This window comes from Gallus gallus, chromosome 2 (assembly GCF_016699485.2).
Source record: "Gallus gallus isolate bGalGal1 chromosome 2, bGalGal1.mat.broiler.GRCg7b, whole genome shotgun sequence".
In the NCBI taxonomy this organism is placed as follows: domain Eukaryota; kingdom Metazoa; phylum Chordata; class Aves; order Galliformes; family Phasianidae; genus Gallus; species Gallus gallus.
In genome coordinates, this window is record NC_052533.1 from 17,762,628 (window position 1) to 17,780,115 (window position 17,488).

Sequence of the window (17,488 nt, forward strand, 5' to 3'; positions counted from 1 at the left end):
TAATAATACCAGCTCCTACTGCTGTTAAGTGATATGCTTATACAGATCTTATTTTTCCCTCCTTTCTCGCAACTGAGATTGAGATATCAGAAATGTACATGAGGCCATCCTGCTCCTCTTCTCAGCTTTATCTTTAAAACAAGCAAAACCAGTGTGGTCCTGGCTTTCTCTCCCTAGTCTTTGGATTTTTGCCTAGTATATGAAATAATACCTTACTCTTAGAAAGCGCTGACTCTTTAATTTGGTGTTTTGCTGCACAGCCATTACGGAAAGTGGCCAACAGAGTCAGCTATAAGTGAAAGTCTGTTAGAACAGCTGACTTCAATATGGTAGATGCTTCTTTAGTAGCTTGAAAATAATTGTTCTTTGTATTCTTTTTAGGGTCGTACACTGCTAGGAAGCTCTATAGGGATGAGAGGCTTTTCATTAAATTACTCCATTTTGTACCTCTAAGACTGTTCAGGACACTCCTGATGGGTCTGGAACCTCTCCTGACGATGCTTAACCTTACCCATAGGTAGCACACATTAACAACACATTTGGAACTTGATTTTCAAAACACACAACGTTTTCTTGCTTTATGTTGTAAAGACTCAGTTAACTGGCAGTCTTACTGCTGCTCCTGAAATTTATGTGGACCAATAGTGATTAAATCACTTATAGCAACAATTTAGTCATTTATTGCTATTATTGTCCCCTTTTTTACCTTTTGAGGGCTTAATTACAATTAGCTGATACGTTAATAAAGATCACTTTCATAGTTCAGCTAAGACTATAAGAAAACTATTTCCTGATTTTTATTTGCTGTAGTAGTGTTGAAATACTGTAGTTTGTATTAAGGATGAGCCCATGTGGTTTCTGAGGTGGCTGACTGGGTTGGTAGGATAGGGCAAACAAAACAATCTTTCAATTATTTCTGGTAAATAAGACGAATAATCTGTTTCTGTAAATCTAGAAATAGTTGTTCTCAGGATGAAGCAACGTACATGTTTAAGCAACTTTACTTTTTCAAAGTTGATTTGGGATCTCTTGCTTTGTTTAAGCATAAAACCATGAAAACTTGTGCTGCTCCCATATGAATTTCAAGTTGAAATTGTCCAGATAAAACTGAAAACATCATAACCTTTTTGCTTGTCTGTTGTTTAAAGTAGTTGGAAGAACACTGCCAGACAGCTCTTAAAAATATGCTTCAATCGGGTTTTACACGGTTTATCAAGAGTGTTCCAAAAATAATACCATGCACATCAAAGTATGTAGCAGAGAAGGAATAAGCTGTGGCCTGTCCCTCACACAGTCTGGAGGGATTCATTTCCTGAGGTTGTCATGGTCTCAACCTCTAATTTTTAAACGATTTGTTTCTGTTATGTTTTTGTCTTTATTTCATGTAATTCCGTTAAGCCTGCATCTTGTGAGTTTGTGTTTAGAACATCTGTTTCATCACTGTGTCTTCCTTCAACAGTTAAAAATAATCCTATTGTATAGCATCAGTTGGAGGCAACTCATTTGCAGTGATGGAGACGGAAGGAAGCTGGTACTTACCCACTCAGATTCGGCTTTTGTGTGCCGTAGGAATAGCTGCTGGAAAATATGAAAATGAAAAAATGCGGATGCAGTCATTTCAGGAGAAATCTTCCCTATGAGTAATCAAAACACCTTCTTTGGACAGAGAAGGGAATATGAACATTTTGGTCTCACATGAGGGGAAAATACCAATTTCCTCAAAGCATCATTTCATAGCTGATTTTTCTCAAATACTGCGCTTTTCCCCACTTTCTCCTTTTCCCCTTCTCCTCTCCCAAATCTTTCTCTAATGTTCACTCCTGGCCCAAAGTGGTGTATGGCATTATTATACCTTTGTGTTATAAAACCGAAATTTTTAAAATGAAAATAATGATTTATAATAAAAAGCCTGACAGGCTAATTACAGTATTGCATTAATTATTATCTTATTTCAGCTCTGTTCCTCTCTCAGCCAATTCAGATCTGTCTTTTTGGTGTTTTTTAATCCCAGTTGACACTGTAATTTTGAGAGAGAGACTATATTGGGAACAATATATGTATAAAGTCAAGAAATTAAAATTGTCAGAAGAATACTTTATTTCTAAAATGTTGCCTTTGTCATGTTTGTAATAGAATGCAAGTAGTTCTGTTTCTGTTTGGAGCTTTGTGGATCTTCTGATGAGGGTAACACTTATATAGCACATATCACAGCCCTCAAAATCTTCCTTTTCTGGATATCTTCATAGCATGTACTGCATGGCAGTCATTAATTTAGGAATTTGTGCGTTGTGCAGCTAATTTGATGCATTTTATGTTCTGGATTTTATTTTTTTTCTCCCAAAACGTGTGCCAGTTTACCATCAAGATACAGAATGATGTCGGTGCCACAAAACAGCCTCAGGATTGCAATTTGAAGCTCCTTTAGCAAAATACACGTTTACAGGTGGTGAAGCTGAAGTCGAATGCAAATCCCTTTGGTGAATTTCATGTAAATGTTAGTAAGGGAAGAGCTCATAGCAAGTCCCAAGTTTGGGAAATTGAGCACAGTAGTTTGCAGAAATGGTGACTTGAAGGTATATTGGTTACAATAATTCTCAGTTTTTATTTGAACTTTCAGGTGGCACAGTAGGTGCATTGGATGCCCCATCCCTGGAGGCATTCGAGGCCAGGCTGGCTGTGGCTCTGGGCAGGCTGTTCTTGTGGTTGGTGACCCTGCACATAGCAGGGGGGTTGAAACTCAGTGATCATTGTGGTGCTTTTCAACCCAGGCCATTCTATGATTCTATGATATTAAGCAAGAAAGTGTTTGAAAATTTTGACAAATATTGTTGTAATGAATGTCCAATAACAAAGGAAGTAGAGATGAAAGATGACATGGACTCAGTGATCGTTCCGCTGGTTGTGTGGTTTGGTGGTTAGATTCCCCCAGTGTTACTGCCTCATGTCCTGCACTGTCCTGGCTGTCTTCATTTCCTAGCAAAGTTCTGGGAATCGTTTCTGACAGTTTGCTCTGTTTACATTTTGCAGGATGCTTCATCAGCAGATATTCGGAAAGCATATAGGAAGCTTTCGCTGATTTTACACCCAGACAAGAACAAAGATGAAAATGCAGAAACACAGTTTAGGCAAGTAAGTGCAATGTGTGGTTATGCAACTTTTGGGAAAATAGGGTCAGCTTTTTATAGGATGATGATGTTTTAGTAAGAATAATGAATCTAATTTTTTTTTTTCTTTTATTAAATCTTTACTGACCAAAACCACGAGACTGTTGTCATTAGTTCAGCTTTTAAAATATGCTAATGACTAAATACTGGCTACTTAATTTAAAGAAGATCTTTTGGATGAAACAAATTATATGTAGTTTGTTGTTGTTTGTTTGTTTGTAACTGAGACACGAATCACTTGGAGAGATGAGAGGAGGAAAATGTCCTCTGCAGGACTTGCTTGTTTGTGTCTCTGATGGCAGCTTGTATATGATTATGTCACTATTCCTTTTGCACATGGAGTCTCATTCGTAGTGCTGTAAGGAGAAAAGTGAAAACTACTAAAGAACTTTTTCTTTTTTTTGCAAATGTAATATGTGATACTACTGTTAATATTTTACAGGCTTTATTCTAAAGTAATATTAAGTATATCTTTTTGTGTTTTTGTTGTAGTTGGTGGCTATCTATGAGATTTTAAAGGATGAAGAAAGAAGGAAGAGGTGAGTTAATCTGAAGTTTCCTTAATACTCATTTATGCCAGTGATAAACTGAAGTCCTGTTTGTCTTAATTATAACTATTTGGATGATTTTTGCATAATTTCAGTTTGCAGTTCTTCTGATTGTGGGCTGAAAGGGGAAGCTGATAGGTGTGATATGTTCGTTATCCTCCTTTAAAAGCTTTAAAAACTACCCAGTATTTGGAGCAAATCATTGTTTTAACATTTCTCAACTGTATCACTTTTTTCAGATGTCTTAAATATAATTGTCTGTTTTATTAAAGCTGTGGTTGAACATATAGTCCTTGATTCAACTGTCAGTCATAACTCAGTGTTCCAAGAAAAGTTTCTTTGTGTGATATTTGGGGTTATCTTCAGTTTATGCCTTCTTTAACACTTTTTTCTGCTCTTTATTTTGTTGCTTTTCTTTCAGATGTGTTATCTATGGTATTTTAAGCTTTGTGCGTACCGTCTTTTATTGACAATTGATGATTGTCCCTGCAGCTTTGAGAGCAGGTCCAGAAGTATGGGAAGGGGTTAGGACTGAAAAACTGTACTTTTCTGGAAGCTCTTGTTGTTGTTGTTTTGTTTTTCTTTTTAAGAGGCTGTCCAAATGAGCTAATGATTGTAAGAGAAACAGAGCCATTATAAAAGTACATTTAGGTTGGTGTTCTAATAAAGCATCTTTTGGTTTACAAGTCTAAGCTGGGGATTGTGAGGCATTTCTTGAAGGATTTTTGGTTTCTTGTCATGACTCCTGGTTTGATAGTACAGATAGTACAGTCTTTGATCCTTTCTTCAAGTGTCATGAAAATGTACTTCAGAGAAGTACTTTTGGAAATCGGTAGTTTTTTTCATTTCTCCTCTCAGCAGAGATTGTTCTTGTGAAGTCCTCATCAAGGAAAGGTTGAAATAAACAAGTCATTAGCTAAATGGTTCAGCTTAGTTGAAAAGTGAGTTGTCCCAAACACTTTTTCACTTTTTTGTTTGTAACTTTGCTTACATCCAGTGTGTGATATTGCCTTTTTGGAACTTATTTCCAGCCTGAAGCTACTGGGACCTTGCAGATGTTATGGTGTCTTTTTTCATGGGACTGTACTGAAGTAGCTTGTGCAAATTGTTTTTAAGCCTTGTATACATTATGAAAGTTACTAATTTAACTAGCTTGTTTGAGCAAATGTTATTAATTAGTATAGCGTAGAAATAATGAGAAGTTAAAGCGGAAGTGGATTGCTCTGGCTTATATTGATTTCATTGGCAGTAACTTCTTTTGCCTACAGGCGGCAATATCTGTTGTATTTTAGTTTGCAGTGCAGATATATGGTTGATCCCACTTCTGTCACTGATCATAAATAAATATTTGAATAAAGTAGCATTTACTGTTAGATAATTTCTTGGAAATAATATGCAGGATAAGCTGGAGAGTTGGGTGGAGAGGAACCAGATGACTTTCAACAAGAACAAGCGTAGAGTCCTACACCTGGGGAGGAATAACTGCATGCATGAGTACAAGTTAGGAGCTGATGTGCTGGAGAGGAGCTCTGCAGAGAAGGACCAGCATGTCCTGGTGCGCAGCAGGTTGACCATGAGCCAGAACTGTGCCCCTGTGGCCAAGAAGGCCAATGGTATCCTGGAATGTGTTAAAAAATAATGTGGCCAGCAGGTCGAGGGAGGTGATCCTCCTCCCTCTACTCTGCCCTGGTGAGGCCACATCTGGAGTGCTGTGTCCAGTTTGAGCTCCTCTGTTCAAGAAAGACAGGGAACTTGTGGAGGGAGTCCAGTGGAGGGTGACAGGGATTATCGGGGGCCTAGAGCATCTCCCTTATGAGAAAAGATGGACCTGGGGCTGTTCAACCTGGAGAAGACTGCAGGAGGGGTTATGGGCAGGAGTCAAGTCAATGCAGCCAGGCTCTTTTCAGTGGTGCTCAACGGCAAAACAAGGGGCAGTAGACATAGGAAAGGCAAACTGGAACATACAAAGTTCCATACAAACATGAGGATAAACTTATTTACTGTGAAGGTGACAGAGCAGTGGAGCAGGCTGCCGAGAGAGGTTGTGGAGTCTCCTTTGGAGATACTCAGAAATAGTCTGGATGCTTTCCTGTGCGACCTGCTGTAGGGAACCTTCTTTAGCAGGGGTTGGACTAGGTGATCTCCAGAGGCCCCTTCAGTTCTGTGATTTTGTGATTTAGGAATAACATGAGCTAGATGATCTTAGAGGTCTTTTCCAACCTTGGTGATTCTATAAACAACAGTGTATGGTTTCTTTACTTTCAGAAAACATTCGTTCCTCAGCTTTATTACATACACAGTCTAATGGTAAACTCTCACTGAGCTTGTGAGTAGAGTATTTTCTCCTTTTTGCTTTAAGGAATTGTCGCCTCGTGTCCTTAAAACAAACCTCAAGTAATTTATCTAAGAGCTGCCTCTCTCTTGTAATGTAAGATAATTCATGTGTTTCTTGCAGCCATACGGCAAAGGAAAGGAGAGAGTGGTTGCTTTTGGGCATTTTCCTACTTGGAATGTTATTTGGTTATCTGTTGTGTGGGAAGAGGCTCAAAGTTTGCCTTCATGCCCACGCACAGGGTGCTGCACCCTTTGTCTCAGGGCTTATCAACTCACTTTTATCCTAATTCCAGAGACAACTATTTGGGTCAGCTGCAACAAGGCTTTCTGCCAGATTTTTTTCCCCCTTGGCAGCATTGCTAGTTTTTATTTCTAAAGTAACACAAAGACCTGCTGGGGTGAGATGGAAATTGGTCTTGCAAATTAGTTGGTGGCACATTCTGGCAGTTTAGCTGGGAATCCCTTTGAAACGGGATGTGTAAATGGTTTGGGGCACAAGATTACATCGCCTTGAGAAGAATGAGCTGCAGACCCCTTTTGGGGATGCCCGCAGTACCTGCCTGCCTCTGGCTGTTCGTCTCAGAAGTGATGTAATCCAGCATTGATCGTGGTGCGTACACGGAGGGCAGAAACAGTACGAATAGGAGTAAAAGGACCTGCCCTGTGTGAGCGAGTGACAAACTCGCTTTGAAACAATAGAACTCTGTCTAATGAAACCCTTCCTCCGTGTCTCTGTGAATGTCAGAGGCGTTAATTGTTTGTGTGTGTACAGAAAGGGTGTTCTGAAAGGCAGATCTGTTGGCCAGCTAAATGTAATCGTTGTTCTAGAACCTTTCTGTTTTTATATTTATCGGTGGATTTTTACTGTAGCTGAAGACAGGAGTCTTTCTTAAAATATGGCCGTTCTTCTATTTAAAAAAATTAGCTAATATAGCTTTATAGTTATAATTTAGTTTGCTTATTTTGAGAAAGGTTCATAGCTGTTCGTGAAGTATTCTAATGCTATTAGTTGTACTACAGGATACAATAATACTGCCATGATAGTGCTTTTCACTTACACATTTTAACTGCTGCATAATGAAAACATGCTGATGTTCTAACATGAAACATGCATGTAGGTTGTTTCATGTATCATTGTTTAACATTTCATGCCTTGTGCACATTGGAGAGCATATGAATTTGTACAGAAAAGTTTCTTTAGGATATGTAGAAGTAGGTTCATTTCCTGAAATGTATTTTAAGTCACTTATTGGTAAATAAGCTTGATGATTGTATTTTATTACCTTTTCATTGTTTTTAATTCACAAAAACAGTTTACACGGTTCTATTAGTTGTAATTAGGCAAAAATCTAGATTTTAATTTCTTGTTTGTTGCCATTTTAAGGAGCTTTTTACCTCCAAGGCCTATTCTCTGTAACAATGTGGACTTGATTACAGGAAGCGTTTGTAAAGGAATCAAGATATGCTAAAGGAATCAAGAAAGGTGTTTGTCTTTGCTCTCATTATAATTATATGTGTGCATGCATAGGTATAAATTGTTCTGGCTGATGTTGCACTGGGTGTCTGTGACAGAACGAGGAGAAAAAGCCCCCCGAATAAAACACAGCAGTGAAGTATTCCCGTAGTTCAGAGCAGATCTCATTAATTCAAGCTTATAGTATATGAAATATATCAGATCTTTGAAATAATTTGAAATATGAAATGCAGTGGCTGTGTTAAAGGGAGGAGTAAATTATAATTATATTAAAATAGATGATGCTGTAATTGGCTACTACAGGTAATGGATTTTTCTAGCAATATAATTGATTCCACAAAGAGCTCTAAAATGAAACTTTACAACAGAATGAAATTTTAATACTCATGCAGTTGGTTGCTTGTAAGACTTGGATTCCTGCACTAACACAGAAACCCAGAACACAGAAACACAGAGTTTTTAAACAAAGATTCAGTGTAAGTTATATATTATATACATATATATTTATAAATATAAACATGGTTTTGTCTTCTTGTTCGTGTACTGGTGCTCTGTGGCTGTTCAGTTGGCTGAACGCTACGTGTCAGAGATACTGGGTGAGCATACCGGTGCAGAAGGTTTGTTGTGCTCTGTGTGCAGAGGCCTGAGAAAAAGTACTGCGGATATATTTTTTCTTTTCAGTTTGATTTCTCTTGCCGAGAGTAGCAATTAATATACGTCACCAAAAGAAGAATGCTTTGTAATTCAATTATGAGTGTAGTTCTACACACGGATTAGCTGACTATCCTCCACAGTTAATATAGATTTCTATAAATAAATCATTTAATGAGAAAGCTGCTTTTAATTAAGCCACATCCTAAATTTGGAAAGGAGGATTTAAAAATTATGGGAAGCTTCTGAGTTTCGGTAGGATCATTTTCCAGTTGAAAACCTAAATATCATTGGTATCCTTATTTTTCAAATACAGAGCTTAATTACTATTGAAAGCAGTGATTTATCTTTTAACAGTATATATTCTAAAAAGTGGGTTATAATAGAAGCTATCTTCCCTTAAAATGGCCAGTCGTGTGAGCCATAATGCTCATTGATAGTAAAATCAATAGAGCATTGATTCTGAGACTTAATCCTTGGAGACTGTTGTTCCGAACAGCGGACATAGCCTAGTAAATACAGAGTGCTGTTTAAAGTGTTTAATGCAAGAGACTCTGCTGTCTTAATTTATTTTTTCTTAACAGATAATTTATAATAGAATGCGGCTGTCAAACATTTTTTCCCAGCCCTGTTTTGAGTATTACGATATTGTTACCATTAGCATGGATGGACCCTATTTAAATCTGCGGGCAAATTTTCACTGCCTCAATTAACATTTCTTATTGTATAAGGAAACAAATGCTTAATAAATCTATAGTGGTATTAAAGCAATTTGGTTTTTTTTTCTCAATTTGGTACATTTATTTCTCTGAAGCTGTCAACGGCAGAACGTATTTTGTGGAGTCTTATCAGTCTAATTTTAAAAAGAGGTTTTGATTCTAAAATACTCGGTTTTCATTCTAGAATACAAGTTTGGAATGCTTTAGCAAATACGTTGTTTTTAAATGCTAGAACATTACCATATTCTTAAAAAAGCAAGTTTCGTTTTGGAACTGCTTGCTAAGCAATCCATCTGAGCAGGGAGTTTGCGTTAAGGCAGCAGTAATGATCTCTTCCCAACTTAGTGGGAAAGTAGAAAGGCTGTTACAACCAGATTTCTGCTAATAGATATTAATCTCAGTATCCTCATCATTGCCAAGGCAGATAGAGTTTTGCAGTGCGTGTTTTACGTGCTCGGAACGCTGCGGAATCTCGGAGTGTTAAATCTTCTGCGCAGAAGGAGCGCAGCACCGCCCGGCAGTCTGCACAAATGTCCTCCCACAAGTCAGCCTTTCTGGATGTGCCGAATCAAAGGATATTTTTTATTTAGAGCTGCTGCTTCTTTCTCCGCTTAAAAAAAAAAAAAAAAAAAAGAATTTGCCGGTGGAAATTTTTTTTTTTTAGTGCATCTCCAAGGTATCAATTTAATAACTATCAAAGTAGCTAGTGCAGTTGTTGCATTTAAATTGATTTACATGTCAAGACTGGCAGTTTAGCAGCTGCGCTATTATTCCTGGATCGGTCAATTTACTTGAGAAAAACCTACTACTGAGTTCTACTGACCTGCATGACAATATAGGCCCTATTTCTATTCCTGTAATTAGGCCCGCGACTAACTCAGAATATTTTTAATTAAAATATTTTGGTCAATGTGTTGCACCAAATTAGGCCTTTCAGCGCAGATTTAATTCTGGAAACGGTGTGATTGGAATGTGTAATGAGTTGCGTTCAGTTCCAGATGAACAGGTTGTGCATCGCCAGCGCATTCGGGTTTTGGCGTTTGCTGCAGGGGTCTGTGTTGGAAACTTTGCTCTGAAAAGGTGACAAATAGCAGAAGGGCGGTTCGGAATGGCTGCGCCGCATCTCTGGCACATCGATGGCGTCGGCGCGCCGTAATTAAAAGATGCTGCGGGCATACAGAGATGCCGCGCGAATTTCGTTGGGAGAAAAGCTGACGAGTTGTCATAAAAGGGGTTCCTGCAGAGACGGCGGGGTTAGTTAAATTAAGCGGCATTAGAACAGATCGATTTCGGAGGCAGCTTCTCAAGCGGCGAGTGAGGCGGGGCCGCGGTGCGCGTAGCTGGGTGGCCCCGCGCTCAGGCCGCGGAGGTGCTTTCCTGACCGCGCGCCGCCGGCTCGGCCCGCGGCCGCGGCGCTGCTGCAAAGCGGAACAAAAGCGCGGGCGCTTCTCCCCTCCCCCACCGCTCGTGCTTTTAATTTGGGAAAGGAGAGACGGGGCGATGGTGGTCGAGGCGTTTCTCCTCGCTCCTCGCCCCTCCTGCCCGCGCTCTTAGCGCTGCCGCAGGGCGGCCGCGCGCCTTCCCCGCGGCGCCGTTTCTGCGGTGGGCCGAGCGGAGCTGCCGCGCTGCCGGCCCGGTTCCGTCCGGCGCCGAGAAAAGACCGCGTTTCCGCGTGGACTCCGTTTGTTCTCAGCTCCGCGCCCGGCGCTCGGCTGGGCGACACACCGCTGTACTGCAGAAAACAAAACTGCTCAACGAGCTTTTGTGCGCGCTTTATTCGTGCAGTCTGTGCATTACCGTTTGTTTTGCTTTGTGATGGGATGGTTGGGCTGATCTCATTTTTAGCTCTCCATGAAAGCCTGTTATATTTGCTACTGTAGGTATGATGATATTCTGATCAATGGACTACCAGATTGGCGACAGCCTGTATTCTACTACAGGCGGGTGAGAAAAATGAGCAATGCTGAGCTGGCATTACTCTTGTTCATTATACTCACAGTGGGTCATTATGCTGTGGTTTGGTCAATCTACCTGGAAAAACAGCTGGTAAGTATTGGTAATAAATCAAACTTGCTTCAATTATTAGCATCGAGTTCCCTGCTAAAGTTTGCATATTATAGGGATCCCTACCGCTTCCCCTGCTTTGAATTTGAATTTTTTTTGTGTTTTAAAATTATTACATTTAAAACGGTAATAAATATAGAATGAGATATTCAGCGTGTCAGAAATAGTAATCCAAAACCCGTTTATCGAGAATTGGTAATAGATAGGAGATGGCTCTCAGGCTAATAATTGGCAGAAAGAAGGAGAATAAAAGCTCTTCTGTCATTTCTGGATGCAGAGTCATGTGCTCCAGTAGTCATGTTTATGACTTTCCTAAATGTTCCTTAAAAAGAACCGGTTTTTATTCATTTAGAAGTCATCCTCGCTTTGCTTTGTTCTTAGCTAAATGCTTTTTTTGGTTTCGTTTTGGGTTTTTGTTAACGTTGGTAAGCGGCGCAAACCAATTTTTGTTGGATTATTTTTGGGTTTTACATATAAAAGTCTGTTGCACTTAGCAAACTAGAAAAAAAAAAACCAACTAAGCATAACTTGAAAAATACTCATACATTAGCATCTATTTACTTTTTTATTTTCCACTGCATTATTGAAGTTGATGAATGAGAAAGGAGGCAAGTTGAATGCTTTCTCCTCTTAGAAAACTTTGATTGCTATGGAGATACACATGAGTGACAGAACTGGACTTCATGTGTGTTTAAAGACTGGATGCCATGGCAACAGTTATTGTTAAGATAGATCATTTTACTTAATCATGTAGGACCCCTAGATACATTTGCATAAATGCTACTCTAATGTTTACCCTTCACAGAAGAGTCCCAGTAACATTTGTGGTTTACATGTTAATGATAACCTGTAACTGTAGTTCTTTCTACATCAAGGATGAACTGCTTAGCAGAAAAAAGCGGGAGAAGAAGAAAAAAACGGGAGGCAGAAGTACGGATGAAGCAAAACTTGCTGCTCCTGAAAAAAATGAAAGGTGGGAAGAAACTCGTTTTCCGCATCCTAAAACGTTTTATCAGCTACTGGCTTGGCTTCTTTATTTTCTCCTTGCCTTTTTGAAGTATTTGTACAGGAGGGAAATCTGTAGCATTCATCTCCGATACAAAGCGTCCTGGTGTGGAGGTGAACGCAGGTTTTAATACCGTAAACAAATGTGTGGTGTTTATTCAACAGATGAGCAGTAAGGGAAATGCTGAGGCTGAATTAATGCCATCTCGTGTGTAGAAGGGTGCTGTTCCGCCAAGTTGGTTTTTTTTGGAAGATTTTACTACTTTTTCTGTCTTTGAAGATTTTGGCTTTTGATTACAATTTCTTAATTTTAATTTATTTAAGCTTTAATTTATCACCATAACAAATCAGGAGTTTTTATGGGGTTTTTAATGCATGTCTGATTTAATGCCTTTGTCTGATTAACTTGAAAACAAGCGTGTTGGTGAAGGCTTATAATGCTATTTTTCAGTTAAGAAACGCATAGGGAAATAGTGACTTTCAGGACACTCCAAAAGATACCACCATTTCTTCTATTGATTCATAGAAAGAAATAAAGGGTTTAAATAGTTCACACAGCAGGGGCATGAACTGGATCAATGCAGGATGGAGATCAGAGACCATTCTGCCTGTCGTCTTTCCTGATGACATCAGTGAGTAATGCTTCAGTGAACTGCAAATGACATTAATTTTTATGTATTGTTTTGTTTATGCTACAGTCTTCATATCTGGTTGTCAGCACTTGTGAACACTTGATTGAGGCTTGAGCTTTTTTTTTTTTTTAACTCAAGTGATTATGTGGCTTATGAATTTATTTTCTTGGAAGAAAAGCCCTTTTCAAGATAGTAAAATACAGAGATGATTAGAATTTGGTGGTTGTGTTATGTATTTTGAAATAAATATTCAGAACAAATCTTCTGTATTATATAGTTAAGCATTTTCTTATGAATTGACAAGGGCTAATCATTTTAATGGGTAATGGAAGAGTTCTGAAATTTTTGGGAGAGTTTTGAAATTGTGTAGTAATAGTGGAAAAAACTTATGATTTTGTTTGGCTGTAGAGCACTGGACAAACCACAGTGGCATGACTTACTTCCATGCAAGCTGGGAATATGGTTCTGTCTCACTGTGAAAGCTTTGCCTCAGCTATTCCAGGTAAAGTACTGTAACTTTAAACTATTAAATTAAATTTCTTGATGGTGTTATGCATAATCATGTGTTGCACTTGTTTATGTTAATTTTCTGGCTCAAGTTTATACCTTATATTAACACACACACATAAAATAACATTATTTGGAGATAATTTTAGTATCGTAAATGTATATAAAAGTGAGTATATCAAAAAATTTATATAAATCTTAATATGTTAGGGAATTCAGCAGCAGTTCCTGCTGGACACAAATACAGGAATGGTAGCAGGAGGAAAATATATGCAGACACCTATATTCCAAGTAGCAACATCTTTGAAGCAATCTGTTAAGAAAATATTTTTATCTCAAATAGGCAAACACTGTGTATTTAAATTTGAGAGAACAGTGCAGTTACTTCTGAGTGAGTGAGCTTTCTTTTTGAGGCACAGGATAATGATAGAAATTTATACCTGGAATTAACAAGGTAAAGTAACAAAGTTACGTTTGTAATTTAGATACTTAAACATGGGAAAGCTGGCCACAGCTCTGGTTTGTTTTGTTGTTTTTTTTTTAAATATGAATACTGTTAATTGTAAAATTCAGCTGATGTTCACCAAGTACTGTAAAAATGTCAATTATCAGAAGAACTTCTTAAATCTCAGATGCTCTTGATTTCCCATGATCACATCCATTTGTTCTTATCACTGCTGACTAACGGGTATAAATCAGGAGATTAGGGGGGATTTTATTTGGTTTATACTATTAATATACTATTAATGCTGAAGCATAACTAGCATAAATATTCAATTTGTCTGAGTGCAAACTGGAATTCTTTCATATAATTTGTAACTCCTAATCTGTTAGCCAAAAGGCTTGTGAAATTTGTGCAATAAGGAAAAGTCTGGTGTTCCAGCTTCTATTTTATAGCCTATAACTCTTCCTACAAAGAGATGCAAAATTAATATTCCCTCATCTATTAAATGTTTCATCAGGACTATGTGGTTATTTTATTAAAACAACCTTTCTTCATCTTTTTGCATGATTTAAAAGTGAAAATGACTGCATAATTAAATCAACTGTTAAGCTTTGATTTTCATCCTTGATTGAGATGAGTTAGAAAAGAATTAATTTCACCAATTGTTGCTGCCGCGTTTTTGAAACATACTTTATAATTGTAGTACTGTTCCTTTTGCTTTAATTGCAACATAGTCACAGTCTTATGGAATATGGTAATAGTCACAAGGATTTTTTTAAATAAGATGTCTTATAATGTTTCTAAGCTGTCAATTTGTCTGTTTCATCATCTCGATACAGTCTGTTAGGAAGTCAGTGGCAGGGGTTTCAGATTTTCTGTTCAAGAAGCAATTCTGCTAGACTGGCCAGGAAAGGGGATGTTTTGAACTTTGTAGACACTTAGCTGCTCACTTTTGCTTTGTATTTTAAACCCATTAAATTAATGGTAGTGGAAAACGAGGTGTCCAATAACTCATGGAAAATGGGAGACCAGCAAGTGAGGGATATGGTGGCAGGGGAAGCACAATTTAGAGGAATTCAGTGCAGGAAGTTTTCAGAGCAAGGAGAAAGCAAAGAGACAGGGTTCTTGAGTGAGTCGTCCCATACTTAAATAATGCTGCTGCTTAATTCCAGGGCTTTTGTTGTTCTTTAAAATGACCTGCCGTATACGTAAGTGAAAATGCAGTGAATCACGAGTAAGCTTCAATATTAAGAATTTTCAGGATTTCAGATAACTGAGTTATTGTTAATTAGTTAAAAATACTTAACGGAGTATCACCTCTTCTGGAGAGCCATGATAGCAGTGATCTCGTGTTGGGTATGAGAAGAACAGCGCAGAAGAAAATTTTTATGCTCTGCCTGGCTGGTCAGAGAGACTTCTGGGCTTTTGAGTTCTATTTCAGGTTTTAGCATTAAAATAGCTGTATTGCTTCGCACAGAGATCCTCTTTTGAGTGTAAGTGCCATTACCTTCAGTAGTACACTAATGTAGGTTTGAGGCTTCAGAGTATTTGAGGCTTTTAGAGTAAGTACAATCACTAGGGCAGGTTAGCTAAAAGATGAGATACCAACAGATACTGAATGGTAGTTACACATGCTAATTATTTATTAACAAACTGTTATGAGGTTGACCTAAGGATATCTGCTGCAGATTCTAAGTCTTTATTGGGTTAATCTAAATGATTTTTCTCTAATTTAAGAGCTAGTAAGTAATTTTCAGAGTTGGCTTTCATCCATACACAATACATACAGTCATAGAATAAGTTCTAAAAATATAATTCACATTTAAATATACCATGATTGGGAATTAAGGCTGAGTTTTAGCAATGCTTATAATTAGATGTAGCTTCTGCCACTGAGTTTCACATCCCTCAAGACTTTCAGTGAAATAGCTGAACTGTTTCCTCAAATGAAGAAAACAAAACTACCTGTCTGTGTACACAAAGATCTTCCTCAAAGGAAACTATTTTTTTTTTCCGTAAGTAAAGAAGAAGTCAGTTTAAACTTTTTACCACTTTTCAAATTGGTTCATTTTACCTCACATCCATTCCCTGCCCCCCGCCCCGATTAGCGTGAATATTCTTAGTACAGCTCTGAGGATTCAGGTTGCTGAGCTTCTGCCCATGCCTGACTCTCATTTATCCAATTGAGTGTCTTTCTCCTACTTCCCCTCCTCATTCAAAATGTCAGATTTCAGAAGGAGGCACTTAAAATAATTAAGGTAGGCCTTTACTGAAGAAAAATGCTTTGTTTGCATGCCCCTGTGATGGCCTATGCCATTTTATTGTAGTCTGCATTTTATGTCAAGAAACTGGAAGAAAAATGAGTGAGAGGAGAATGAGAGAAACTCAGAAATGATTGTTTTTTTAACTGTTGACAATTGTATTTTGAGGGAAACTACATAGATTTTTATATCCCTGCATTTAGTGTAGTTCAATTTCAGGGTGAAAACAACATCTTAAAGCTTATTTCAAGAAGTGAAGGGAAAAGAAAACATAAATGTATCATCAATCAAATATCTGTGATGGGAAAGAAGTATTAAGCGGAGAGTAAATTACATTGGCTATTACAGATTTTAATTCTTCTAATGAAGACACAAGAAAAAGATACAACAAAGAATGCATGTTATTTCTAGGGTCATGAGAATGACCTGGAAGAAGGCTATTTACTTAAAAACCAAAAAACTCAATAAAAATGCTTGTTGGAACTGAACATTGGTCTCACAAAGAAATACCACAGCTAAATATAGTGTGCAAGAATTTCAGTTCAAATGGTGCATGTAATACAGAATAGACAGTTTTGTTAATTATCTTTTTTCTTTGTGGCACAAGAGTCAAGTGAAATGCAGCTTATTCCCAAAATAGCTGATGAGAGGTTTTTTTTCCTTTGGATGTGCAGGCATACAACTTAAGAGGTGGCATTTCTTAAAAATGTTCTTAATTATTCTTCACAAAATGTTTTCTTCCAAAAACTGAAGATAAGCATGTTTGTTTGCATTGCTGACAGCTACGTTTCTTACTGCTTTTTGTGGTGAAGCTTAGTTATGAATGTGCTTATTTTTACACCAACTTCAGCACTAGGATATGGTTTCTATTAGTTGAATTATGTTCCTACTGTTGTTAGGAGAGTAACGAAGCAGGAAGCGTTTTTGTTTGTCTCATACAGAAATTGATTCTTATTAAGAAAATAAACTTCCCTTTTATCTTCCGTCAGCAATAAGGTAGATGTATTGCAGACCTTACTGGTTTGCTGTTGGAAGAGCTTCTGGTGGCTCTCCAGCAGCGAGAAGGCAGTTCATGCTCAATATGTAGCTGCAGTGGGTACAACCTACCGAGATTATGAACAAAGCTTTCGGTTACGACTGAAACTTTTGTTTGTAAAGACCTTCGCATAGTGTGAAGTGAATTAAAACAAAAAGGCCAGTAATTTATTTTTATGTAGACTACCAGATGGTAATTACTGTAGCTGATTTAGTAGCCTGGAATAGATTCAAACTAGTGACCCAGAGGTGTTTAATTTCTTGGCATTTTTTCCTCAGGTTTTCTTTTAATCCGTGATTACATTTCAACACCTGCTTAGGGATGGTTCAGCTCTGGCCTTAAACGGATTGGCAATGTGTCATTAAACTCAAGAGGCTTTGCCAGCAGGGCATCTCCTTTGGCAAAGTTAGCTTTTAAGCAGGATTTGATTAGGTCATCAAACATTTAAGTGGGTTGGTTTTGTCTTCACATATGACTTTTATATAAAATCAGAATGTGAGATTAAAATAAAATTTATTGAGTTTAGTTAAGTCTGCTTTAAAAAATACATTTTTGGAAGGATTTATGCAAGTGCCAAAGTTTAAATATCTCCATAAATTGTAGGTTACACAGTTTTGAGTTGATGCAGCCTAATGTACAGCACTGATG

General features: G+C 37.9%; 1 protein-coding gene across 1 annotated transcript in view; it reads left to right on the forward strand.

The window, feature by feature from the left end:
• DNAJC1 (DnaJ heat shock protein family (Hsp40) member C1) overlaps positions 1-17,488 on the forward strand; it is a 92,991-nt gene that overhangs the window by 29,463 nt on the left and 46,040 nt on the right. Inside the window, exons 2-6 of the mRNA XM_015282022.4 lie at positions 3,028-3,129; positions 3,657-3,703; positions 10,771-10,936; positions 11,830-11,927; positions 13,000-13,093. Coding sequence (XP_015137508.2) covers positions 3,028-3,129; positions 3,657-3,703; positions 10,771-10,936; positions 11,830-11,927; positions 13,000-13,093 — 507 coding nt within the window. The remainder of the gene's footprint in view (positions 1-3,027; positions 3,130-3,656; positions 3,704-10,770; positions 10,937-11,829; positions 11,928-12,999; positions 13,094-17,488) is intronic.